Genomic DNA, 27,715 nt, shown 5'->3' with positions numbered 1-27,715 from the left:
GTAATCCAAGGCAGAGCAGTAGACTGGGACAAGCCTGAACACGCCTCCGTGTTTTTAAAAAATTTCTTCTGCCTTCGCAGCTGGAGCAAATCTGATCCAAACGCAATTAACATCGATCTGTCATCTCTGTGCAAAGTGACCTGAAGTCATTTTGTTATGAGGAAGGCCAGTGGGAAAGGGAAAGGGAAAGGACCAGGGCCCCACAGCTGCCTGGACTAAGACTTGGTGGAGCACCGCTGCTTCAAATCTGGAGAGCTGGGTTTGATTTTCCGGTTCTTCACATGCAGCCAGCTGGGTGACCCTGGGCCAGTCACAGCCCTGATAGGGCTGTTCTGACTGAGCAGGAATATCAGGGCTCTCTCAGCCCCACCCACCTCACAGGGTGTCTGTTGTGGGGAGAGGAAAGGGAAGGCGACTGTAAGCCGCTTTGAGCCTCCTTCGGGTAGAGAAAAGCGGCATATAAGAACCAACTCTTCTTCTTCTTCAGTAATATCAGGGCTCTCTCAGCCTCACCTCCCTCACAGGGTGTCTGTTGTGGGGAGAGGAAAGGGAAGACGAATGTAAGCCACTTTGAGACTTCTTCAGGTAGAGAAAAGTGGTATATAAGAACCAACTCTTCTTCTTCTTCAGTAATATCTGGGCTCTCTAAGCTTCATCTGCCTCACAAGGTGTCTGTTGTGGGGAGAGGAAGGGAAGGCAATTGTAAGCCACTTTGAGACTCCTTCTGGTAACGAGCAGGGTATAAACACCAACTGTCTTCTCCTTCTCCTTCTCCTTCTCCTTCTCCTTCTCCTTCTCCTTCTCCTTCTCCTTCTCCTTCTCCTTCTCCTTCTCCTTCTCCTTCTCCTTCTCCTTCTCCTTCTCCTTCTCCTTCTCCTTCTCCTTCTCCTTCTCCTTCTTCTCCTTCTCCTTCTCCTTCTCCTTCTCCTTCTCCTTCTCCTTCCTCCTCTTTCAATGGAGGATTAAGATAGATCTTCTCAGATGTTCCTGAGATGTTCTCTCGGCTTCCCTCAAAGGTCCTTTCACCTTCTTTCTGAACCCCGACTTTCCTTCAGGGTTCAGGAGGGCTGTGCAGAACTCCCAGAAGAAGGCTTACATTTGTTTGGAGTTTCACTAATGGTGACCCTGGATGTGGTGGCTGTCACATCATACACCCCTAGCAGAGTGTGTCTGTCTGTGTATACATCTGTCTATCCCTCCCTCCCTCCCTCCCTCCCTCCCTCCATCCATCCATCCATCCATCCATCCATCCATCCATCCATCCATCCATCCATCCATCCATCCATCCATCCATCCATCCATCCATCCATCCATCTATCTATCTATCTATCTATCTATCTATCTATCTATCTATCTATCTATCTATCTATCTGTATTCTGCCCTCCCTGGGGGCTCAGGGTGGTTCCAGTGGGGCGGTGCATTATAAACAAGGTATTAAAAACCAGCTCTTATTCTCTTCTTCAGGTAAGAACAGCTTAACAGTGTCGTGTTTCCCCTCAACCCGAATTGGAGGAGCAACAGTCAACGTTCCCTTCTCTCCCCCTTCTGTTGTCCTCTGCAGTGAAGCAAAGCTGTCGGCTAAATTTGCAAAAGGAAGAAAAATTGGCATTTAAAATAAGGGTGTGGGAGGGGGGGGGCAACGACAACACATATTGAAATCCTTATTTTTGCCTTGAGGAACGACCCCCTTCCCGGTCCAGTCTCATGCAGGGGAAACATTGAACGGCTGACCTATCGCTCTGGTTCCTTTTTCTCTGTCAGTTTGACGGATGTGTCTGTTCTACCTGGTGCGCCACGGAGGCCGGATCTAATCACCCTGAGCGCCATAATGAGAGATGGTCAAACGGTTTAGCGCAGGGGTAGTCAAACTGCGGCCCTCCAGATGTCCATGGACTACAATTCCCAGGAGCCCCTGCCAGCAAACGCTGGCAGGGGCTCCTGGGAATTGTAGTCCATGGACATCTGGAGGGCTGCAGTTTGACTACCCCTGGTTTAGCGCAGAAGGGTTTCAGGTTTTGAGAAACCCCAGAAGTAGGGACAGAGAGGGTGCAGAACACGGTTGGGAAGCAGAGCTGTGGACACGCCCACCTGGGGCCCCGCCCCTTCCCAGGCCACATCGCTAGTGCCCCCCCCCACACATATGAACACACCCCTCGTTCCTGGTGTGAGGTCTACTGCAAATTCTAAACACACTCTATTGTCCACGCTTCTTTTCTGGTTGTTGTGCAATGGCCATATTTTAGTCTGGGAAAACATATATCACGTCTTTGTCAGAGTCATTTGTAAGGGCCATCTTGGGTCCTCATTGGGGAGCAAGACAGACCTGGAAAGAGACAGAGAGAGACAGAGAGACAGAGACAGAGAGACAGAGGCGGGCCATGGCAAGCCACCTTGGAACACAGAATCATAGAATTGGAACGGTCCATGGAGGCCATCTAGTCCAACCCCCTTCACTATGCAGGATCAGCCCTAAGCATCCTAAAGTGTGTATCCAACCTTTGCTGGAAGACTGCCAGTGAGGGGGAGCTCACCACCTCCTTAGGCAGCCTATTCCACTGCTGGACTATTCTGACTGTGAAATTTTTTTCCTGATATCTAGCCTATATCGTTGTACTTGTAGTTTACACCCATTACTGCATGTCCTTTCCTCTGCAGCCAACAGAAACAGCATCCTGCCCTCCTCCAAGTGACAACCTTTCAAATACTTAAAGAGGGCTATCATGTCCCCTCTCAACCTCCTTTTCTCCAGGCTGAACATTCCCAAGTCCCTCAACCTATCTTCATAGGGCAGCTGGAAGAGTCAGAGAGCTGCCCCCGTGCTGCCCCCCAATTCCTCACTGCCCCCCTCGATCCTTCCACTGCCTGCGAGGGGGGGGTGTTACTGCCCACTTTGGGAACCCCTGTTTTCTCAGAACTATCCGAGTCAATATTGTCAACTTGGACTGTCAGCCACTGTCCAGGGTCTCAGGTCAAGGTCTTTCCTAACCCCTCCTGCCTGGTCCTTTTAACTGGACATGCAAGGGATTGAATCTGGGACCTTGTGCATGCCAAGCACAGGCTCTGTCCCTGAGCTCAGCACCTCTCCAAAGGTCTCCAGGGTCTCAGGCTGTGGTCTTTCCCATCCCCTCCTGCCTGGTCCTTTTAACCGGAGATGCTGGGGATTGAACCTGGGACCTTTTGCGTGCTTGTGCCAGGCAGAAGCCCTCCCACTGAGCCGGGGGCCCTCTGTTTCTTGCAAATGAATTTGCCCGGTCACTGTACGCCGCACCAAAACATCTTGGCAGCCCTGCGACCCGAAATCCTTTTAGCCGCAGGTGGCGGCGTCTGAAGCCGAGCTCTTGTCCATGCGGCTCATGTTTGCTGCCGCGGAAGTGCGCCTCTCCCCCCAGCCAAATGCAGCAGCTCTGTTGAGTTTGCAAATGGGCTTTGTGACTCATCCATGCTTCCTGCGTTCTGATGTTACAGGGAAGAGGCTGGTTCTCCTTTTGGATTTGGCTGGCTCCCATTTCCAACCTGGAACACTGTCCTAAGACATGAAATTTTCTTTTTTCTTTTTTAAACGGGACGATCCTTTCTTCTTCCAGCAGGATTGCGATGCAAATTCCAGTTCTTTATTCATTTGGGGTTTTGCAAACTGGAACTGAATTTTTCTGGGACTTTGCAGACTTCAATATAGAGATTCAAAAAAAAAAAAAGAAAAGAAAAGAAAAACCCAATCATCATTGGCAGTTCCTCACTGAAGGGAGTTCCTCATTGTCCTGCATAGTGCAGGGGGTTGGACTAGATGACCCATGAGGTCCCTTCCAACTCTATGATTCTATGATTCTATGATTCTGTGAAGCCTGTTACTCTTTGCAGGCCTTTGCTGCCTTAACACGCAGCCCAAAATTAAAATTGTAGGGCAGGCAAACGGGTCCTCACCTGAATGACCCAGGCTCACCGAATCTTTTCCAATTTCATGGAGCGAAGCATGGTCAACCCTAGTTAGTACTGGGATATAATTCTTCTCCTCCTCCTCCTCCTCCTCCTCCTCCTCCTTGTTCTTGTTCTTGTTCTTGTTCTTGTTCTTCTTCTTCTTCTTGTTCTTCTTGTTCTTCTTGTTCTTGTTCTTGTTCTTCTTCTTCTTCTTCTTCTTCTTCTTCTTCTTCTTCTTCTTCTCAGCCTCCTCCTCCTCCTCCTTCTTCAATATGTCCTGGTTGGAATTCAATGACTAACGTCCCACCCCTTCCCCTTCCCTGCTCCTAGCCATAACAAGCGGTAACGGAATGCTTTCAAATATCTGTGTTGAGTGAGAGGGGAAGGGGAGCTTGTATAAAAACCTTTCAGGTTCCGCAGTTGGGAATGCATCTGACAGAACTGGCTCAGTTTTGCTCGGCCTGATAGACGGGGCTCTTCCACCAGGCGTTTGGTTGAGGCCAGGAGAAGGATTTAAAGACCATCCAGGGCCCCTCCTTTGAGCAAAGCCACCCCTCTGCTGGCTTGGACTCAGCACCAAGGAGCCGGGCTTGTTAGCCATCGCTACGAGCGCCGTCATGGTGCCGCTATAGAGTTATTTTATGCTGTTTTAATTTTGAGGACAGTTTTGATTAATTTATTATTCATTTATGAATTACGTTTATAGACCGCCGCTCCCAGCAAGCTGGCTCGTGGCGGTTCACATCAGATACAAACATCCCATCAAACGTCCAAACATTTCAACATTCCTAACATACTAAAGAGCCTCCGGTGGTGCAGAGAGGTAAGGCAGCAGACATGCAGTCTGAAAGCTCTGCCCATGAGCCTGGGAGTTCGATCCCAGCAGCCGGCTCAAGGTCGACTCAGCCTTCCATCCTTCCGAGGTCGGTAAAATGAGGACCCAGCTTGCTTGCTGGGGGGTAAACGGTAATGACTGGGGAAGGCACTGGCAAACCACCCCGTATTGAGTCTGCCAAGAAAACACTAGAGGGCGTCACCCCAAGGGTCAGATATAACCCGGTGCTTGCACAGGGGATACCTTTACCTTTACCTTTACCTTTACCTTTACCTTTACCTTTACCATACAATGAAATCCCCATAGAATCATACCCTTACAAATCCTCCAGGCCAGTGGTTCTCAACCTTCCTAATGCTGCGACCCTTTAACACCCTTTAACTGACGAAGGGTGCTTGCACTCGAAAGCTCGCGCCTTGAATAAATCTTTGTTGGTCTTAAAGGTGCAACTGGACTCTGATTTTGTTGTCCCCCTTTAACACAGCTCCTCATGTTGTGGTGACTCCCCACCATAACATTATGCAAGTGTTTGTTGAGTTGTATTTTGGGGTGTCCTGTTTTAATGGGGTTTCATTGGGTTTTTATGAAGCACCACTGTAACCCGCCATGAGCCAGCTTCAGGAGTGGCGTGGAATAAATCTAATAATAAGCAAACAAACCTGGAAAGTCCTCTTTGAATATAGGACCTCTGCTTGGCTTTCATCCATCTCCCCTTCCTTGCCTCCTCCCTTTGTTCTAGATTCACCAAGATGAAGACGGCGACCAACATTTACATCTTCAACTTGGCCCTGGCGGATACTCTGTGCCTGATGACCTTGCCCTTCCAAGGCACTGACACCTTCCTGGGGTCCTGGCCGTTCGGGAACGCGCTCTGCAAGATCGCCATCGCCATCGACTACTACAACATGTTCACCAGCACCTTCACCCTGACGATGATGAGCGTGGACCGATACATCGCCATCTGCCACCCCATCAAGGCCCTGGACATCCGCACCCCTCACAAGGCCAAAGTCGTCAACGTCTGCATCTGGGCCTTGGCGTCCGTCTTCGGCATCCCCGTGATGGTGATGGGATCTACCGAAAACGAAAATGGCGGTCAGTAATGTGCCGGTCACGAGAATTCGTGGTGAATCGTGGAAGCTGAGTTCTTAACTTGGTCTCCATCGGGGGTCCCCAACCTTTTTGAGCCTGCGGTCATTTTTAAACTCTGAAACTGGACGGTGGGCACGGACGCAAAATGGCCGCCGTACAAAAGTTGGAACCAGCCATAAAATGGCTGCCGTAAGTGGTGGAGCAAGCCACGAAAGGTCAGGGTTTGTGGTCATACATCACCGTAGTAGCGACTTTTCAATACGACAGGCAGAAGCGTTGGTTCATAGGATGTCTTTTAAGGTGAAAATAGTATTAATTTAATCAAAGAAGAGGAGGTTTTCTGTATCCTGCTTTTTATTACCCAAAGGAGTCTCAAAGTGGCTTACAACTGCCCATCCTTCCTTTAAATTAATGGATATTTCTTAGATACTTCTGACAGTAGCAACTTTTCAATATTACAGGCAGAAGGGTTGGTTAATAGGATGCCTTTTAATGTGAAAATATAAGTAATACCTGGAGATTGGATGGTTGGGGAGGGACCTCGGCAGGGTAAAATGCCATAGAGTCTGCTTTCTCTGGGTGAACCTATCGCTGACGCCTGGAGGTTGGCATCCTTCCTAGACAGTGATATCACACCATTACTTCTGGTGTGACTTGGCAGTGACAACTTTGTGGAGTTGCTCTGGCATCCACCCAAATCTCTTTGGTTTGACCATAGAGTTCTAAGTGAATGCTAGAATGTTGCTCGCCATCACTGTCTCCCATCGGAAATGACATTGTGTATTATTACTAAAGTTACTGATAAAGTTAAAAAGTAATAATAAAAAAATGACATTGTGGCATCATTGTAAATGCTGATTGCTCCCCCCACATTTCTCCCAAACGTTTTGACCTATCACCTAGCAGACAGGCAGCAGGGAGGGTCAGCAGAGAGGAAGAGGTCTCCCACCCAAGCCTCTATAACAAGACTGGTCAAATTGTGGTTCTCTAGATGTCCTATAATTCCCAAGGGTCCTGCCAGTGCTGGCATGGGCTCATGGGCATTGTAATCCATGGACATCTGAAGAGCCACGGTATGGCCACTCCTGCTCTATAAACAGGGTCCCTAAGTGACCCCTGGAGATCTTTCAAGGTCACAACTGTTCTCCAGGCAACCAGTACCAGTTCCCCTGGAACATATGACTGGTTTGGATGGTGAACTCTAGAGTGTCACACCCCACTGAGGTCTCTCCCTTCCTCAAAACCTGCCCTCCTCAGGCCCCACCCTCCCAAACCTTCAGGCATTTCCCGACCCAGATCCGGCAACCTGCTCCAGAAATGTTGAAGCCTGGCCTACTGTCTTATACACTAATTGTTTCTCCTGGTCTCCCTCTTTCTGACTTTGGGAAGGAAGGGGAAATGGTGGGACAGGAAGCTGGAGAGAGCAAACACTGAGGCAATTCGATTCCTCGCAGGAGGAGCATAGGTTGTAATTTGGAATGGGCATAGTATTTGTGAACCACAGACATGGCTTTCGGAAACCTTCTAATCCAGTGGTTCTCAACCTTCTTAATGCCACGACCCTTTAATACAGTCCTTCATGTTGTGGGGACCCCCAACCATAAAATTACGCAAGGGTTCTTTAACAGAAATTAAACCAAAACTGACCAATGGCGTGAAGATCCGTGGTTCAGGACTGTATATAAATTATTTTTTCCCGGGGTTTCTCAGTTCAGTTCTACCTCTTGTCCCAGCATGCCGATCTCGCTCTTTTCCGTTGCTCCAGACAGATGAACGCTCTATCTCGATCTACCCTCCAAGACTGTTGTGTGGATGGCACCCCCCCCCCCCGGCCAAGCTGATTGCCCTGCCGCAGCCCCTGTGAAAGGGTTGTTCGACCTCCAAAGGGGTCTCGACCCCCAGGTTGAGAAAAACTGTTCTAATCTGAAAAATCTTTCTTGGACTGTCTCTCACAATGGAGACCTAAACCACTCAGTTCAGCAGTGGAATAGGCTGCCTAAGGAGGTGGTGAGTTCCCCCTCACTGGCAGTCTTCAAGCAAAGGCTGGATGCACACTTTTCTTGGGTGCTTTAGGATGCTTAGGGCTGATCCTGCATTGAGCAGGGGGTTGGACTAGATGGCCTCTATGGCCCCTTCCAACTCTATGATTCTATGATTCTATGATTCTATGATTCACTCCATGGGGTCCCAGAGCTTTTGCTGATCCGTAAAACAATCCCACAGCTAAGGATGTAAAACTCTTCCCGCTTGCCTTCCCCCAGCCCTTGTCTTACCACAAATGACAAAACCAGACTTCTCTGCGACATGTTCTCAGCGCTTCCCCTACAAGGCTCCCGGGGCCCATGTTTTCTTTTCCGCCCGCTTGCCAAGTGTGAAATAATTCCAGCTAATCTTGGGTTTACATGGGTTTGGTGGGGATTTAATACCGACGGTGACATATGACTCAAGGTCCCCAAACAGTTTGGGGAATTAAGGAGAAAGGGAAGATTCTCAGCGGTGCCGTGTAAGACCAGTGATTCATGCCACTGCAGCCTGTTGGCAGATGAGGCTGAACACAGTTAAAGCAACACGATGGCTGAATCCATTCAGAAGCAGGAATATGTATCTGTCTGTCTCTCTGTCACCCCCTCCGATGGAGAGGCTGATCCTGTGAAGGCTCAAGGGGGTGGCAGGTTACAGTAGATGAGCAATTGGGATGTGAGTATCCTGCATAGTGAGTGTCCTGCATAGACTAGATCAGGAGAAGTCAACCTGTGGTCCTCCAGATGTTCATGGACTACAATTCCCATGAGCCCCTGCCAGCATTTGCTTCCCGCTGTGCGATAGGTTAGGCAGAGAAAGAAAGAAAGCCATTGTCCATGATTGCCCAGTGAGTTTAGGGCTGAGTGAGCATTTTGGGGTGGGAGGGGTCGTCACAGCTGGTGGTCTTCCATCTAAGTTCGCTCTCTTTTTATCCTTTCTAGTGGACTTAACCCTCTCAACTGATTTTTTTTTTGTAGATTCCAGATTCTCCTGCAAACCCGGGGCTTCGTTCAGATTTATAGACTTTGCTGTCTTATTTCTTCATATCCCCAGTGTGTGGATTTAAGTATCCACAGACTGGGCCACATTGAGAATCTAATATATTGGTCCAAACATGTTGGATAACTATTTCCATGCAAAATCAAAAAGGGAACAGAAACCCAACCTGAACAAAGTCAGGCAGTCAAAAGTTGAGCTATAAAACAATATAAAAATGATAACGAATCTTCATTCAAGAGCACCAATATTAGGTTAAAAACAATTTTTAAAATCTATATAGATCTAGCAGCACATGAAGAGACCAAATGTGTTTTGACCCTACTGGGTCTTCCTCGGTGGTCAATGATATTAAATAATGCACTCTTCTCTAAAACCAATTATGAAGGATAGTTGGGTGGTCAAAGGAAATCTGTTAGGTGTAGCCCCAACCAATACTAGTATAGTGTTTCTTTTTGGAGCCCACCTTCTAAGATATGTAATGTCTAGGACCACCACTCTCAGGTCTTGTCTTATTCTGCATAGAGAGTGCATTACATCTGCATCAGAAAAAAAAGCGATTTCCAGACAAACTACGGGACACTTGCGGGGCAGGGATTCTTAGGACACATTTTTTAGGATAGACTTCTCAACTGGAAAGTCTGAAACTGGGTCGCCTGGGTTCTACCCTGAGGCTGCCCTGCCCTGGATAGCCCAGGTGAGCCCAATCTCTTCAGAACTGGGAAGCTAAGCAGGGTCGACCCTGACAAGTTTTTGGATGGGAGACCTCCAAGGAGCAGAAGGGCCATGAAATGGAGGCAGGCAGTGCAAACCACCTTTGAACATCTTTTACCTGGCTACCTGACAATCCTCAAATCTCCTGGCCGCATGACACACATGCTGTATGAGAGATAAACAAGTACCCTGGCACTATATCACACTGTCTTGCTATATCACTGAGAACATGTAAAAAAAGTAGCATTACAGGGGGCAGGATGATACAGAGCACAAAATACTTCTGCTGTTAAACTCTTGAAAGCTGGCGTAGTGGATAACAGCAATGGCCGCTAATCTGGAGAACTGGGTTTGATTCCCCACTCCTCCACATGCAGCCAGCTGGGTGACCGTGGGCAAGATATAGTCCTGCTAGAACTGTTCTTGCAGAGCAGTTCTTTCAGAGCTCGCTCAGTCCCACCTACCTCACAGAGTGTCTTTTGCAGGGGGAGGAAGGTGGTTGTAAGCCACTTTGAGATGCCCTCAGGTAGTAAAAAAGCAGGGTATAAAACCACAGCTTGTTTTCACTATTACTATTGGGGTGGGGGAGGGGAGATTCCCTCATCTCATGCTTGCTTCCATAACTATATGAGCTGTTGACTTGCACTTTAAGGGGCAGATAAACTCTGCAACAGTAAAAAAAAACTGCCACATGTGTCTCAATTTGACTGTAGACCCCCAAGATGTATACTTGGCCTCAACAAGGTTCTTTTCAGTCCTGGCCCCAGCCTGGTGGAATGAGCTCCCGGAAGACCTGCGGGCCCTTCAGGAGCTCCCGCTGTTGGTTGGGGCCAATGAAAGATCTGCAGTTTAACAACTTCTTGGCCTCCTCTCATAAAACCCCCAGAAGAGCTCCCCTTGGAACAAATAAGATTGGAAGGATCTAATATCAGCAAGTGGGCTGTGCGGAATTGGGAATTGTAGTTATCCTACGGTTTTAATTGAATAATTTTACTCTTTTATGATGCATGTTTTAATGTATTTATCATGTTGTAAACGGCCCGGAGCCAGCATTCGAGAGGGGCCATTATGTAAATTGAAATATGAATGAATGAATGAATGAATGAATGAATGAATGAATGAATGAATGAATGAATGAATGAATGAATGAATTCCTGCCCCCAAAGAAACATGCCTAGCCTCAACCAGGGCCAGGGTCTTCTCGGTCCTGGCACAGACCTGGTGGAATGAGCTCCCGGAAGAGCTACGGACCCTGCGGGACCTTTCAACGTTCCGCAGGGCCTTTAAAACAGAGCTCTTCCGCCAGGTCTACGATTGAAGCTGGGGCAGTGTAGGAAGATCAGTACGGTCCCCCTGATGTCAAACTCCATCTGTGATTCCTGTCTCTCCTCCCTCCTCCTTCTTGAAGTAGGGTGGGGGATGGGTTAGGGGTTCCGCCATGTGTTACTGCTATGTTCTTACTGTATTGTTAATTGTCCATTTTAATGGGTTTGAATGGGGTTTTTAGTAGGACTTTCTGTAACCTGCCACGAGCCTTGTGGAAGTGGCAGGAAACGAATATAACAATAACAATAACAATAACAATAACAATAACAATAACAATAACAATAACAATAACAATAACAATAACAATAACAATAACAATAACAATAACAATAACAATAACAATAACAATAACAATAACAATAACAATAACAATAACAATAACAATAATGTTTACATTTATGTCAGTAGCCACCTGGAGCCTTAGGGTTAGGGCGGGCTAAAAATAATTGAGGATGACGATTAATTTATTTCCATTCCGCCATCCCTGCAAGCAGGCTCAGGGTGGTTTGCGACCAAAGTCTTGAGTCTTTGGTCTGGCTTGAAAGGAAGGGATGTTACCTTATTGAAAACACATCCTGCCCGTCTTGTCTCCGCAGATATCGACTGCCTCATCCGGCTCCCCGACCCGGCAGACTACTGGGACCCAGTGTTCGGCATCTGCATCTTCCTCTTCTCCTTCATGATCCCCGTCATGATCATCACCATTTGCTACAGCCTCATGATCCGGCGCCTGAAGAACGTCCGCGTCCTTTCCGGATCGAAGGAGAAGGACCGGAACCTCCGGCGCATCACTCGCATGGTCCTCGTGGTGGTGGCCGTCTTCGTCGTCTGCTGGACCCCCGTCCAGATCTTCGTCTTGGTCCGGTGCCTCGGCGTCAAGACCGACAACGAGGTCAACCTCACCATCCTGTGCTTTTGTACCGCGCTGGGGTATGCCAACAGCAGCTTGAACCCCGTCCTCTACGCTTTCCTGGACGAGAACTTCAAGACGTGCTTCAAGAAGTTCTGCTTCCCGTCCGCCTTCCGGAAAGAGCTCCAGATGTCCAACCGGATGTGCAGCATCGCCAAGGACGTGGCCTACGCCTGCAAGAACTCAGACGGGACTAACAATCCGGCATGACTAGGCGTGGAAATCCCCATGGTGCCGGTCAGCCAGCAGAGCCCGACGACGCCCACGTCGGAGCTAACCCAGATAACGGCTCTCTGATAGAGATGCATTTGTGACTGAGAATTGGAGACTCGCTGGCGCATGGGGAGGAGGAGCCTGTTAAAACTTCACCCTTCCGGGACAAACAAAATTGAGCCAGTGGACCTCGGATTGACACGTTCCCTTCTCTTTGGACACCGTGTCACGTGGGCCACTGGACGCTGGACGCTTTCCAAGTCTTTGCCATGTGCTCGGAATGAGTCACAGCCGAGCTTGGCTCTCGATGGGCTTTGTGGCGACCGTCGTGACAAGCCGGGAAGCGGCAGAGTGAAGAGAACATTGATTGCTCGTACAGCCGGAGATGCTTCAACGGATCGCTAGACACTGTTGGTTGGAGAGGAGGTGCTTGGGAATTTCTGGCACACTCCGAAACCGAGCGTTGTTGGATCTGAAGCACGGAACGGCAGCAAGAGAGAACAATTCCCCAAATCATTGTGGAGGAGGAGAAGAAATGAACCACGCATCTTTGCCTGCCAACAATGAGGCCCAGAGACTTTCTTTCATGCTTTCGGCTCTTTGAAGTGCATAGGTGCGCCAGAACAGACAAGGGAGGTTGGGGTACATGATCCGTTGCACTTTAAAAAAAAAACCCAGAACCTGTGCATATGCGCCAACGTCCTTCCTTTGATGACGCAGAGGTTGACACGGAGCATTGGCAGGGACCACAGTTTCAAATGTTAGCCACGTTGATTAATGCTTGTCGGAAGGTTTTTACGCAGTGCAGCAGTGACGGTCACGGGGGAACCTGACCGGAATAAAATCGAGGGATAAAATCGGGGAGACAAAGCATAATTTCACGCAACAGCCTCAGAAGGAATGAGAAGTGAAGAGCTGGTCGTTACTCCCCCCCCCCACTCTCCAATGACAGACTGTGGCGGATGCACCTATGCGCATCATGTCTCCAAGGAGAGGGACACAGATTGCTCTTTAAGCCTAATTGCTGTTTCATATTGCTGTGCAGCTACCAAGCAGGTTTCCCGATGGAAACCCGAGATGCCGCGTTTAGTCAATGAAATGAATTCCGTACGTCTTAATAATGCAAAGAACAAATGTTTCAGTTTTATCCTGGGCAGGTCGTTCCAAGGGTCTTGGGAGCATGCAGGCCAACAGGAGCATGGTTGCAGTGGATCACAACGTGATTCCATTTGGTCCGGCCAATCTTTTGACAGAGACTGATCTATTCGTCGAGGAATGTGAATCTAGCGGCTTTCTCCTCTTGTTTATCCCCAGCTTCCAATATCCGGAGAAATAGTTGTTATCCCGCCAGCTTTCTGTAACGAAAATATTGTTTGTGCGTGTGTGTAAGTGTGCGTGGGGGTGCGTGCGTGCTTTAAAGACTTGACAGAAGGAGTGGTAAAGGAGGTGATGTTTTTTTGCACCAAGTGTTCAAGGGGGAAAACTCTGATCAAAAACATTTGCATGTTTTAGTCACAGATCAGTGGATTTGTACAGGTTCAGAAAAACTTAAAGGAAAACCAACTTTTTTTTTTTTTTTGCTTATCATTTGGGGGAAGGGTGAATACTTTCAGGAGAGCAGAAGAAGAAGTGTTGGTTCTTAGATGCCGCTTTTCTCTACCCAAAGGAGGCTCAAAGCGGCTTCCATTCACCTTCCCTTTCCTCTCCCCACAACAGACACCCTGTGAGGTGGGTGAGGCTGAGAGAGCCCTGAGATTACTGAAGAAGAAGAAGAGTTGGTTCTTATCTGCCGCTTTTCTCTACTCGAAGGAGTCTCAAAGCGGCTTACAGTCACCTTCCCTTCCTCTCCCCACAACAGACACCCTGTGAGTTGGGTGAGGCTGAGAGAGCCCTGAGATTACTGAAGAAGAAGAAGAGTTGGTTCTTATATGCCGCTTTTCTCTACCCAAAGAAGTCTCAAAGCTGCTTACAGTCGCCTTCCCTTTCCTCTCCCCACAACAGACACCCTGTGAGGGCGGTGAGGCTGAGAGAGCCCTGAGATTACTGAAGAAGAAGAAGAAGAGTTGGTTCTTATATTCCACTTTTCTCTACTCGAAGGAGTCTCAAAGTGGCTTACAGTCGCCTTCCCTTTCCTCTCCCCACAACAGACACCCTGTGAGGCAGCTGAGGCTGAGAGAGCCTTGAGATTCCTGCTCGGCCAGAACAACACTATCAGGACTGTGACTGGACTAAGGTCACCCAGCTGGCTGCATATGGAGAAGCAGGGCACCAAACCTGGCTCGTCAGATGAAAAAAACGCTGCTTTTAACCATGACACCACCCTGGCAGGGGCAGAAAGAAGCCTTAATTACCACTTTCAATGCCAGGGCGAGGCATAGAATTACCACTGACCTGCTCATGGCAGAGATTACTTATCAAGGAAGAGAGGGTGGCTTGGAGGGCAGCATCAATGCCACTGTCACCCTCTAGAATCCCACCCTTCCCTCCTGAAAGCCCACCCCCTTCAGGCTCCTCTCCCAAAAATCCAGGCATTTTTAAACCCAGAGTTGTCAACCTTAATCTTGTGCCTTATGCAGAATCGTTGTCAATTCATCAGCCACCCATTTGCTCCAGCCAATAGAGCCCCTCGGTGATGTCACATGACCTTCCGGGTTGCCACTTGGTTAAGGTGGCCAGATTTTAACATTAGTAAAGCGGGACACCATTGACCGGGGGGGGGAGGGGGGGTTCTTGATTAAAAAGTTGGTCTATATGGAGCAACAAAAAGTTTCACAGGATGCATAGAATGCAAAAAATAGTATTGTAATATATATATTTAATTTCAACATAAGGACAATTTGCCAGGTGCCCCCAAGATGTCCCTCCAAAAGTGGGACAGTCTGGTCACCTTACGGTGCATGGGAAGTTGGGCCAGTGTAGCTTGGAGAAGAGGAGGGCCAGGGGTGGAAGGATAGCTGTGTTGAACTCTGTAAAAGCGAGACTTGGTCAAGAGGGGGGCAGCCAACCTGCTTAGAGCAGCTTTAGAGACCAGAGCTTAGTCTGCACACATAGGATAATGCACTTTCAATGTGCTTTGGTAGCTGGATTTTCCAGTGCAGAACAGGAATATCTACTTCTAAAGTGCATTGAAAGTGCATTATCCTTTGTGTGCAGACTAGGCCCCCGACTAGGAGCGATGGATTCAAATTACGAGAAAGGAGGTTCCACTGATATATTATCAAGCATTTTCTGATGGCGAGGGCTGTTCATAGATGGAATAAGCTGCCTCAGAGGTTGGTGGACTCTCCTTTTTTGGTAGTTTTTAGGAGGGGATTGGATGAGCGCCTGATGGGCATGGGTGATTTTTGAGTCCCCGAGAAGTTGGGGGGGCTGGACTGGATGACCCTTGGTGGTACCAGCCCTGCGTGATTCTGATCCTTCAGATGCGTTCTGACAAGGTTGGTCTTCCTCTCTGGCACAAACAATAAGGCAAGAGACTCTTTGAGAAACTGATCTCTGGGATCGATCCCGTTCCACTGAGGAACCGCTCGAACTGTCAGGAACTTCTTCCGGAGGTTTAGACGGAATTTCTTTTGCATTAATTTCATCCCATTTGTTCTGGTCCGTCCCTCCGGGGCAAGAGAGAACAACTCTGCTCCATCCTCTACATGGCAGCCTTTTAAATACTTGAAGATGGTTATCAGATCCCCTCTCAGTCGTCTCCTCTCCAGGCTAAACAGACCAAGCTCCCTCAGCCTTTCTTCATATGTCTTGGTCTCCAAACCCCTCACCATCTTTGTTGCCCTCCTCTGGCCACGCTCCAGTTTGTCAACATCCCTCTTCAACTGGGGTGCCCCAAACTGAACACCGTACTCCAAGTGAGGCCGAACCAGAGCACCTCTTCTGCCTTGCTTCACAGGCCTCATGTTTTGTGGTGGGGCTCTGGGAGAAGTGGCCATCCTATAGAATCAGGTGTGGCCAAACTGTGGCTCTTCAGATGTCCATGGGCTGCAGTTCCCATGAGCCCCTGCCAGGGCATATGCCAACAAGGGATTATGGGAATTGTTGTCCATGGACATTTGGTGAGCCACGGTTTGAGCAGAGATGTGAAGTACTTGAAGTTCGCTGGAGAGGCTGAGAGAAAGGAACAGCCTGTTTCAAGAACAGCTGGGGGAAAGGGTATGGGCGCCCTGCCAGTAAGCTGTTAAGGTCCCTTGCTAATTTCTGAAGCAAATGGCAAAGCTGAAAGCAGCATGTGGGGACAAGCCGCGACCGAGCAATTTCCTCACCAGAGAGTAGACCCACGGTTAATGATAACATTTGTTGGTTTTATTCCTTGCTCTTTCTCCTGGGAATGCGGGGTAACGTTATTCTTAGTTGCAGTAGTAGTATTATTAGTAGTAGTAGTTTTTGTTGGGTCCAGTCAGGATCCGTTTTCGTCTGACTCAAGGGACCTGAATAGGCAGGCGCTCTGGGGACAGCTGAAAGGGACCCCTCCTGACAGAATCGGTCTGCCGTGTAACAACAATGATGATAATAATAGTACACCTGAAACTGCTTGGGGCTATGTAGGTTTAGCCCTGCCAAGGTACTTGCAGTCTAAGTACAGTTGGTAGAGCTACCTCATCCCCCTGCACAACAAACCTGCGAAGTAGGAACGATAAGACCAGGCTCACAGTAACCCAGCAAGGTTCATGAGGACATCAGAAGGGTCCTGCTGGATCAGACCAGTCGTCCATCCAGTCCAACATCCTATCTCTATTCCTCTGGATGGCTAACAGGGAACAGATGTCATGGCCTTCATAAGAACCTCAGAAGAGCCCTGCTGGGTCAGACCAGGGGTCCATCTAGTCCAGCCTCCTGTCTCACACAGTGGCCAACCAGTTCCTCTGGAGGGCCAGCAACAGGGCAGAGAGGCTAAGGCCTTCCTAAGAACATCAGGAGAGCCCTGCTGGGTCAGACCAGGGGTCCATCTAGTCCAGCCTCCTGTCTCACACAGTGGCCAACCAGTTCTTCTGGAGGGCCAACAACAGGGCAGAGAGGCCGAGGCCTTCCTAAGAACATCAGGAGAGCCCTGCTGGGTCAGACCAGGGGTCCATCCAGTCCAGCCTCCTGTCTCACACAGTGGCCAACCAGTTCCTCTGGAGGGCCAACAACAGGGCAGAGAGGCCGAGGCCTTCCTAAGAACATCAGGAGAGCCCTGCTGGGTCAGACCAGGGGTCCATCTAGTCCAGCCTCCTGTCTCACACAGGGGCCAGCCAGTTCCTCTGGAGGGCCAACACCAGGGCAGAGAGGCCGAGGCCTTCATAAGAAATCAGAAAGAGCCCTGCTGGATCAGACCAGTGACTTTTCTAGTCCAGCAACTTGCCTAATGCAGTGGCCAACCACTTCCTCTGGGCGATGGATAACAGGGTATTGAAGCTGAGGCCTTCCCGTGATGTTGTCTCCTGGTTCTGGGATTCAAAGTCTTATCACAGCCTTTCTTATCTTTTCTACCATCGAGAAACTCCTGGAACAATTTTCAGACTTCGAGAAACCTCAGAAGTGGCGCAATCATGCAGAATATGGGTGGGAAGCAGAGCTGTGGACACGCCCACCTGGGGCCACTCCCCTTCCCACCCCCTCCAGGCCTGTCATTGGCCATTTGGGAGGGGGGGGGCAGGTTGACATGACCATATATGGTCATATCACCCGATAAATGTTTTACAAATTTAAAACATACACACCCACACACCCGCACACACACCCACACACACACGCCCACACACGCCCACACACGCCCACACACGCCCACACACGCCCACCCCCCCCACATATATATATATATATATATATATATATATATAAATTCACTCCCACCCATTCAGAAAATCCTTCCAGGGCTGCCAGGAAAACCCTGGTTCATGAAACCCTGGTTGAGAACTCTTGGATTAGGTCCTCTGAATATTCCCATCAGTTATCATGACCAGTAGCCATTAATGGACTAATTCTCCATAAATCTATCTCATCCCCTCCTACACCTGTTTAGTCTTGTGGCTGTCGCTACATCTTCTGGCAGCCTCACAATCAGACATCTGCCTACCAACCTTATGCAGACAACTGGGATTCGGGCCTTGCAGGAAGCAAGGAAAGGATATATCTCTTCAAGTCCTGCTTTGTTTCAGCCAGCCCAACTGGATTCCGCAGGATACTGCTAGTCTAGTCTAGTCTAGTCTAGTCTAGTCTAGTCTAGTCTAGTCTAGTCTAGTCTAGTCTAGTCTAGTCTAGTCTAGTCTAAGCAGTCTAGTCTAATCTAGTCTAGTCTAGTGACTCGCTCATTCATTCATTCATTCATTCATTCATTCATTCATTCATTCATTCATTCATTCATTCATTCATTCATTCATTCATTCATTCATTCATTCATTCATTCATTCATGGGGTTTCTAAACTGCCCCTCTCTGAAAATGGTCTCCTCATCTGAGCCTAGCTTTTCTGCCGAAGTTACCTGTTTTCAGATCCCGGTGATTTTACTTGACAAATCTTAGGCACATGCTTAAATTTCTTTTACGGGAATTAATATCTAAAACTGCTAAACTTTGGCAGGATTTGAACCAGTATGGATTTGATTTTATGGGAATTTAACGATGTGTTTTTTACCCAATTTTATTCTAAAAACCCTTCAGCCCTTGAACATATCAGTATAGTTTTGCTTTATTCCTTTAGAAAGCCGGTATGTGATAATGAACACCCCAATGGACTGATTGGAGAGATCTGGGTTCGAGTCCGTATCTACCTCACAGGGTCGTTGGGGGAGCAAACAAAGACAACCTCATGTGCCCTAGCTTGAGCTCAATGGGATAAAGGGAAGCAAATGATTTCCTCATTTAGCAACACGCAACGAAGAGGAAAGTATTTGGTTTTATATATGTGTGTGCGTGTGTGTGTTTATCTATATGCTCGAACGTTTAAATACTCCATTTGAATTTCAGATCCGCCAGCTTTCATGGCATTTGGTAGAATTTACAGTGGGCATGTGGGAAATTCAGGCGGCTGAGCTCTGAGTGTTCAGGGGAAGCAATTCTATAGCTTTATTGCTCTGTGCCTATGAAATTTAAAAAGGCCACGATGGGTGGGCTGGTAGAAATGCAATCTTCTTATTTACCGAAATGTTTGTGACATCGATACGATCGAGCTTTGTGACTGTTCCTGTGCATATATGGCCGTTTTCCTGAGCAGATTCTTGTGCTTTAAGAGAAATAAAATCTTGTACTTGGAAAGCTGTGGGGTGATTGTGGATTGCTATCTCTTGTGGCCCTTTCTTCATGCCCACCGCTTGCTACTTTGGTGTCAAGCGTTGAAAGAACTCACAACTAGCTTCTTAAAATAAGAAAGCTTTATTGAGAAGTACTACAAGCATCAAGACTGGTGAAGTCAAATCTGACTTTGAGTACAGATTTGCTTCTACTTATCAATACGATTCTCCCGCCCAAAACTTGAAAGTTCCCAAGGGAGGGGAGAAGGAGAGAAGAGACACAAGCAATTAAAAACAGTGATACATTCTCATGGCCTTGACTGTTCCGCACAATTGATAGCAAAAGCAGGCCCAGCCGAGAGGCCTCAACAAGTGATAAGAGTTACAACAACATATATTTCACTTTCTACTGCTAGCATGATTACAGGACCTGGAGCAACCAGGCGCCAAGCAATATAACTGTCATGGAAGAACTCAGGCTAATTTATGGCAGGGAATCTAACAACCTGACATTTGGGATCAGAAGGCAAATTTCTTTCAGGCCAGACTGGCCAGTGATTATGGTGTTTTTTTTTGGGGGGGGGGCATCAACTGAGGAAGTGATTGGCGTCTCTGTGGGTGGGCAGGTAGTTGTGAATTCCCTGCATTCTGCAGGGGGTTGGACTAAATGACTCTGGAGGTCCTTTCTAAAACTCTATAGTTCTATGATTCTATTACAGAGAGGCTGATTCTGTGAAGGTTCAAGGGGGTGACAGATTACAGAGGATGAGTGATAGGGTTGGGAGTGTCCTACATTCTCTACCCTCCTCAAATCTTCAGGAGTTTCTCAAATATGGATATGATCCTCCAAATGGGAACTGGGGATTGCAGCTCATCTCTAAACTACAGAGATCAGTTTCCCCTGGAGAAAATGGATGCTTTGGAGGGGGGATTCTATGGCACTGTGACCCACTGAAGTCCCCGTCCTCCCCAGGCTCCAACTGCAAATGTCCAAGAATTCCCCAAACTGGATTTGACAGTCCCTCCGTACATCCCCTGCCAGTGGCCAGATGTCACCTGATAACCCTCACCTGCCGCATTCTGTTAGAATTCCATGGGTCACTCCCGTCTTAAAAGGCTGGGGATCCCTAAGTTATGTCCTTCTCCTTTAAGAAGCAGTTCCCTCAGCTGCATGATAGTGTCGTAGCTAGCGGGGTGTAGTAGTAAAGAGTGTCGGCTTCTAATCTGGCAAGCTGGGCCTGATTCCCGCTCCTCCACATGCAGCCAGCTGGGTGACCTTGAGATCATCACAGCCCTGATAGTGCTGTTCTCACAGAGCACTCACAGAGACTCCTTCAGGCAGTGAAAAGCTTGTTATGAAAACCCAACTCTTTTTCTGCTGCTACAATTGCAAAGGTGCAGAGAGAAACTCTGTCCAAAAGGATATTGAAGAAAACCTCACACTGTTCCTTTCTCTCAGAACCAGGACTTCCTACTTCCAAGGGGAACTCAAATATCTCCCACTGTTAGAACCTATCTCCAGACAATAGATATCAATTCCCATGAAGAAAATGGGTTCTGTATCATTGTACCATACTGTAGTCCCTCCCCTCCCCAAATCTTGCCCTCCCCATGCTTTGCCCCTCATATCTCCCAACCGAGAGCTGGCAATCCTGCTTAGAGCTGAAGGGGAAAGAGTTACATTCTCGTTTCCCCTGAAAATCCTCATTTAATTGAGCCCAATTCCAAGTTGAGCCCAGGTACTTAAGCGATTGCTAATGGTAACTCTGAAAAGGCACTATAATGTTGGGGTTTTTTGCCCCCCTCACAAAGCACCAGAATCATCCCCGTGCTGCTTGAGCCCCAACCTCTCTTCCCCCGAGTACCAGCTGCAAAAGTGGAGATAAAATAACACAACTCATGCAGCATCGACAGTGTGTAAGGATCTAGGGCATTATGCAGAATGACACTTCCGTACACAAAAATAATTGTCCTGTGATTATCTAAATGAAGCCCATTCATCCATAAGGCAGCCAGAGCCACATCCCGCTCCTTTGATGTGAAAAGACTTAAAAGGGGCCTTTTTGTCTTTCAAGGTACAAAGCTATTATTTCAAGGTTCTTATGCCATAAGAGGATCCTCTTCTAAGCCTTTCAGAAGGCCAACAAGCTATAGAAGTCACTCACTACTAAGAAAATAGCACAGGCAAACTCTGCACCCAGTCAGTATTAATGAAAGGATTCAGCAGGTATTTCGATGACCTTCCTTTGCCATCATTTCTCCTGATCCTCACCACAATTTCTCCCTCCACCCCATTCTAGCTGACTAGCATTGCACTGGAGTATGCAGGAGAAATGCTGTTTGCTTTGCAGTGTTGTTAGAGCTGTCACGGCTGGCTTGGGAAGGGCTGGGTTTGGGCATGGAAAAGATCTATGCAGGGTATAATGGTATAGAGCAAGTGCCCACCTGGTGTTTTTTAATTAGGTGGTGTTGGCAGAGCTTTAGATATGCAAAGAAGCAGAGCACCAGGCAAAGATTAGAATAGTTTTATGCAGGAGCGAAACAACTACGGATAGAAAGAGCAGAGGAGAGAGACCTAACTAACTGTTCCGTCGTTCATTTAGCCATTCCTCTGTTGTGGAGGCAAGCGGGGAGGAAGTGAGCTCAAAGCACAGGAAATGACCAATGAGCCAAGCGGGACACAGGAGGAGATGATTTCAAAAATATCAGGTCGTTCCTATGCTAAATACACTTTTCCTTGGATGCCCCCTGCAGGACATTCTGTATATTCTGCACACTGCTGGAGATGCTGGCAGGGGCTCATGGGAATTGTAGTCCATGAACATCTGGAGGACCACAGGTTGACTACCCCTGCTCTAGGGGGAATCACTTTCTGTTACCTGGAAATGAGCTCTCATTCTGGGAGAGCTTAGAGAAATAACAAGTTCAGTTCATCAGGTTAAACTTGTGGGGGGAAAACATAGTAAAGGAAACAAAAATGCCAAATAGCAATTAAAGGACAGGTGAATTTCCAGTTGTTGATACCAAGATTAATTAAAAGAAACCCCATACTATGCCCCATTCATCTCCATTGAATGGAGCACAGTGGCAGGTTCTCTTTTAATTACTCTCAGATTCCACAGTTGAGGATGCATCTGTCCTTTAATCTTGAAGAAAGGGAGGGAGGGAAGGAGGGAGGGAAAATGATAGGAAGGGAGGACAAGAGAGATAAACGGAGGAGGGAGGAAGGGAGGAGAGAAAGAAGGAAAGAATGGAGGGAGGGAGAGAGGGAAGGAGGTAGGAAGGGAAGGTGAGAGGAAGAAAGGGAGTATGTGTAAGAGAGAGGGAGGGAGGGAAAGAGGAAGGAAGAGAAGAAAGGAAGGAAGGAGGGAGGAGAGAAAGAAGGAAGGAAGGAAGGAAGGAAGGAAGGAAGGAAGGAAGGAAGGAAGGAAGGAAGGAAGGGAAGGGGGAGGGGTGGGAGTAAAGGATGGGTATATGGATTTTGGATGAGCCTACGCTGTTCTTTTTCAGCTTCTTCTAGCACAAAGGCTTTTGATGAGAATCGGATGGGACAACCCAACACAGTTTGCCTGTTATCTGAGCAGATCTTTCCCAGTTGTGCTATTTGAGATCCTTTAGCCAAAGACGGGGAGAAGGAATCACTAAGCCTGCCGGCTTGGCCACACGAATTACATTTCTCTCTCTCTCTCTCTCTCTCTCTCTCTCTCTCTCTCTCTCCCCCCCCCCCCCCCCCAATGCACACGCATCAAGCTCCAGTTCTTCCCATCAAAGTCTTGTTGGTTGCTGAGAGACTGCATGAACTGCTCATTTAAGCTCCTTCGTGGGTTCATTCTCAAACAAAATGCACCGATGTTAACCTCTCACTGGGGGCGAAGCTCTTCTTGATTGCAGTGAGCTAAGTAACCAGAGTATTCCACTAATCAGCCTTCTGTACCAAAAATATATCGAACAAACAAGTTTGATTGTTTCTGGTGGTCATCTCCTATCTAGATCTAAAACTTCCCTTCCTTTCTGGCTTGCTTTGAAGAGGGGAGAGACTTCAGTGGAGTATAAAGCACAGCGTTCACCTTCAAAGTGGCCATTTTTCCATGTGAGGCAATCTCTGTTGCCGGGTGTTGGAACTGCAATCAGCAAATAATTTGATGAAATCAGCCTGTTGTTAAGATGTTTAAACAGCTGAGCTGTACCTGTGTCCTCACTAGTGGCATCAAGGGATCACTGGTGAGGTGGCAGTGGAAAAACCCTAAGCACAGGCTCTAGGGGTTCCTTTGTTTAAGGTGGGGACCTGCGTACTCCATGTGCTTTTGCTGAAGCAAGGAGCAACCATTAGGCTCTCTGCTATCCCCATCTGCTGATGTGTGGTCATGTAGTCTGCTTGTAGCCCAACCACAAAGGCTTGCAATGTGTTGTTTCTGTAACGGCTCTGTAAACCTTTGTATCTGCTTCAGTAAGGAGACTGAAGCAGATGAATATGATATATATTTGTAAATAATCTTTCCCAGTAAAGTTTTCTCTCTTTTAAACCTCAAAGTGATCTTAGTCTGGATCTGTGCCTCATCCACAAACTAATAACTGCATACTTTCAAAATGCTCTGTTACTTTTCCAGTAGCATACGTGGAAGGTGAGATGCATGAAAAAGTGGCAGACAAAGGCGAGACAGCGAAAAGGTGAGGAGGGGCTGGGAAGCACGTGAAAAACAAGTGCTTTGCCATTCACCTGGCGTAATGCTATTTTTGCTGATGTGTGGAAATGCCCTGTATCTATTTGGGAATATAAAGGCCCTGAATTTCGAAGTGAGTAGAACCGTGGGGCTTTTGTGTCAAGTTTGCAATTGGCCCAATAGGATGACCAGATGTTTAGAGGATATGCTCTCTGTTTTTGGTGCCTGTCCTCTTTGCTGAGAGCCCTGATATTACTGAAGAAGAAGAAGAAGAGTTGGAGGGAGAGAATGAAGGAAGGGAGGGACAGAGGGAGGGAGGGAGAGAAGGGAGGGAGGGAAGGAGGGGGTAGGAGGGAGGGGGTAGATCTGGCAGCTATTGTTTTCTAGTCTGGAGATTTGTTGCAATAATTAGGAGGCCTTCAGGCCAGCCTGGAGATTGGCAACCCTAGGGCTGGTGGATCTCTGTGCAAGCTCCCAGGATTCACCTCCTGTTGGTCTGAGAGGTCCATGTCCTGTGTTCAAAGGCCATATATCTCTGAGTGCCAGATGTCAGGCAGAATTTGGAAGGCCATCTGCTCTCATCCCCAGCTTGGGAGCTCTGCGGAGCTTCTGGCTCATGGCGGTTCTAATCAAGATGCAGGACAAGACGACAGACATTGGATCTGCTTCATCGGGGCCCTTCGTACATCCTCTGGTTTCCCCCCCTCCATATGAACAGTTCGGCACATGCCTCCGTTGTGCCTGCAGCATAAGGCAGCCAAAAATCCTTCTGTGTTTTATTGCCTGACCTGTGAAAACAGCAAAGTGTTTGTGTGTGGGGGGGAATTCAGTGTTGCAAGTATGACTCATCGACTTGGCTGCTTGAATATGAATTTCTCACTGAGCTGTATACGAAGATCGGCACTTCCTGGGGGTTTTAATGCAACTGGCCAGACATGGTGGATGGCCTTCAAACCTCGCTCTTCCGAACTTATTTCCCGTCGGTCGTGCAACATGGGTTGCGAGAGGTAATCGCTGTCCCTGGGGGATTGAGGTGTGCAGTTTGACCTTGAGAGTTATGCTTTACCTGCGTACTTTGATGCTTGGCTGGGGGGAAATGGCAGCGGAATATCTTCTGGGTGATGCTTCCGCAGTGCATTCAGGGATGAAATACCCCTGGGGGCAGGCATCCTGCCATTTCGCTCGATGAAACCTTTCAGGGTGCTCACCAGTTTTGTTTGTTTTTAAGAAGAGAGGAGGCTGGGGAGAGGGGCTTTCACCCAGCAATGCTTCTAATCGGCTGGTAAAGATGCCGGCTGGGAAGTACCTGGACATTTTGGGGTGAGGAGGGTGGGGTTTCAGGAGGGGAGAGAGCTCAGCAGGGTATAAAGCCCCAGGATCCAAATTTCGAAGCAGCCATTTTCTCCAGGTGTAGCTTGCTTTTGACTACCCCAAGGAGTCTTGAAGCAGCTGACAATAACCTTCCCTCACCGCATAACAGGTGGCTTGTGAGGCAGGTGGGACTGGGAGAGCTCTGAGAGAACTGGGACTGGCCCAAGGTCACCCAGCTGGCTGCATGTGGAGGAGGAGGGGGAAATTATAGCTCTTATTATTTATTAATTTTATACCAACCGACTAATATGGCTCAGGGAAGTGTACAAGAGCCAGGGAAGAGCCAGTTTGGTCTAGTGGTTAGGAGTGCAGACTTCTAACCTGGCATGCCAGGTTCGATTCTGCGCTCCCCCACATGCAACCAGCTGGGTGACCTTGGGCTCGCCACGGCACTGATAAAACTGTTCTGACCGGGCAGTGATATCAGGGCTCTCTCAGCCTCACCCACCCCACAGGGTGTCTGTTGTGGGGAGAGGAATGGGAAGGCGACTGTAAGCCGCTTTGAGCCTCCTTCGGGTAGGGAAAAGCGGCATATAAGAACCAATTCTTCTTCTTCTTCTTCTACAAGGTGGGTTAAAATTGTTGTTGACAGTAACATGCTGGCAAGTGCTCATGGGAAATGTAGTTCTTGAACAACTGGAGAGCCATGGTTTGGTCACTCCTGCCTTAACGTCTTCTTCAGCTCTCTAGCCAGCGGCATGGCCAATGGGTGCCTACCCCGGACCTCAGTTAAGAGATCTGCCTCCTGGGATGGATCACAAAAGATACCTTCTTCCCAATTTCAATCTACCACAGCAAAAAAGCATTTCTTCGTGCACGGTTTTATGAAGAAGCCTTGAAAACTGACCCCATAGCCAGGGGACACATTTCACTACAATTTACAAATGGCTAGAAATCCCTTTCTTTGATATTTATGACAGTTGTCTATTAGGTGAAATGTTCCATTGTAATTTTAATGGACATTTTGCTTGCCAAGTGAAGCCATTTTCTGCAGTTTGGATGTTTTGCTCATAGTTAAAACCAGTTTTCAAAGCATAAGAAGATCAAGCCTTCAGCTAGGTGTCGTGATTAAGAGCAGCGGCAGCTAGTCTGGCAAGCCAAGTTTGATTCCCTGCTCTGACACATGCGGCCGGCTGGGTGACCTTGATCTCATCCCAGTCCTGATAGAGCTGTTCTCACAGAGCAGTTCTGTCAGAGCTCTCTCAGCCCTACCTACCTTCCAGAGTGTCTGTTGTGGATAAAGGAGTGAAAAGTGGGGTATAAAACCTTCAGGGAGTGAAAAGTGGGGTATAAAACCTTCCCCAGCTGAAACATGTTATGAAACCTGTTCTTGCAATCAGAATGATTCCTCCTTCTAGCCGAGGCGAGACCGAATTATGGGAAGGAGAAGCAATAGGGTACAAAATTATTTACCAGGAAAATCTCCATCCCCGTTTTTGACGGCTTTGTTCAGCGGGAGAATCAATAAAAGAACGAATAAACAAGAGCACCGCTCGGCCCAGGCATATAACCGTTCATATTTTTAGAATGAGCCCAGCACGAATTCGCCCATAAAAAATAACTGCTCAAGATCAGATGATAATACATTCAGATGATCGCACTAAAACATTCCCAGGGTGGAGTGGGGTGGGGGAATCTCATTTTCCGAATAAAATATGCATTCAAAAAGTACGAAAGTGCTAAAAGTACACGGAATGTTCCTTGAAGAGCCCATTTCAAAGCAGGCCTGCATAAAACACCTACGGATTGAGATGGAAATTATGCATTTAAGAAGGCGAGAAATGTTCAGAGGTGGTTCTCCCTTGGCTACCTCTGCTTAGCGACCCTGAACTACCTTGGTGGTCACCCATCCAGGTAATCACTAGAGATCTTCTGGTTACTTATCAACAAATATAAAAAATCAGTGTCACTTGCTGTCACCTGTTCGTGATCACCTGAATTTAGTTAAGCTTTGATCTTTTTTTTCTTCCCAAGCATTTTTATTAAAGATTTTTCCTACAGGACTTTCAAGATGGGATTGTTCCACCTGGCCTACAGCTGAGGCTTAAAAACAATATTCAAAATATGCTGACCTCCCTGTAAAAAACCAACAACAACCCAAATTATGCTAATCTAGGTTGGCTGTGACGCTCTCCCCCTCCCCTTCTCTCCTGGGTGTAGTGGTTAGGAGTGCGGACTTCTAATCTGGCGAGCTGCGTTTGATTCCCTGCTTCTCTCCTACATGCAGCCAGCTGGGTGAACTTGGGCTCGCCACAGCCCTGATAAAGAAACACACTATACATGTGACTCTCCTCTGCCTGTCAATCAAACCAGGCAACCAATCACCTTTCTCCCTGTGTTAAATTAGTAATACAAGCTATTTTTGTCAAAAAATAAAACTTCTCCATTGCTATCCCTATACATCTAATCATAGATGCATAGTACTTGCTTTATTTCTACCCCCTTT

General features: G+C 47.9%; 1 protein-coding gene across 1 annotated transcript in view; it reads left to right on the top strand.

Annotated features, from left to right (window-relative positions):
- OPRL1 (opioid related nociceptin receptor 1) overlaps positions 1-19,222 on the top strand; it is a 50,354-nt gene extending 31,132 nt beyond the window's left edge. The window contains exons 3-4 of the mRNA XM_077335870.1: positions 5,491-5,846; positions 11,498-19,222. Coding sequence (XP_077191985.1) covers positions 5,491-5,846; positions 11,498-12,021 — 880 coding nt within the window. The 3' untranslated portion in view covers positions 12,022-19,222. The remainder of the gene's footprint in view (positions 1-5,490; positions 5,847-11,497) is intronic.
- The last annotated feature ends 8,493 nt before the right edge of the window (positions 19,223-27,715 follow it).

The sequence above is a fragment of the Paroedura picta genome, chromosome 4, assembly GCF_049243985.1.
Source record: "Paroedura picta isolate Pp20150507F chromosome 4, Ppicta_v3.0, whole genome shotgun sequence".
Lineage (NCBI taxonomy): Eukaryota > Metazoa > Chordata > Lepidosauria > Squamata > Gekkonidae > Paroedura > Paroedura picta.
Note: the sequence above shows the minus strand (reverse complement) of the source record. Positions and strands in the feature narration are given on the sequence as shown.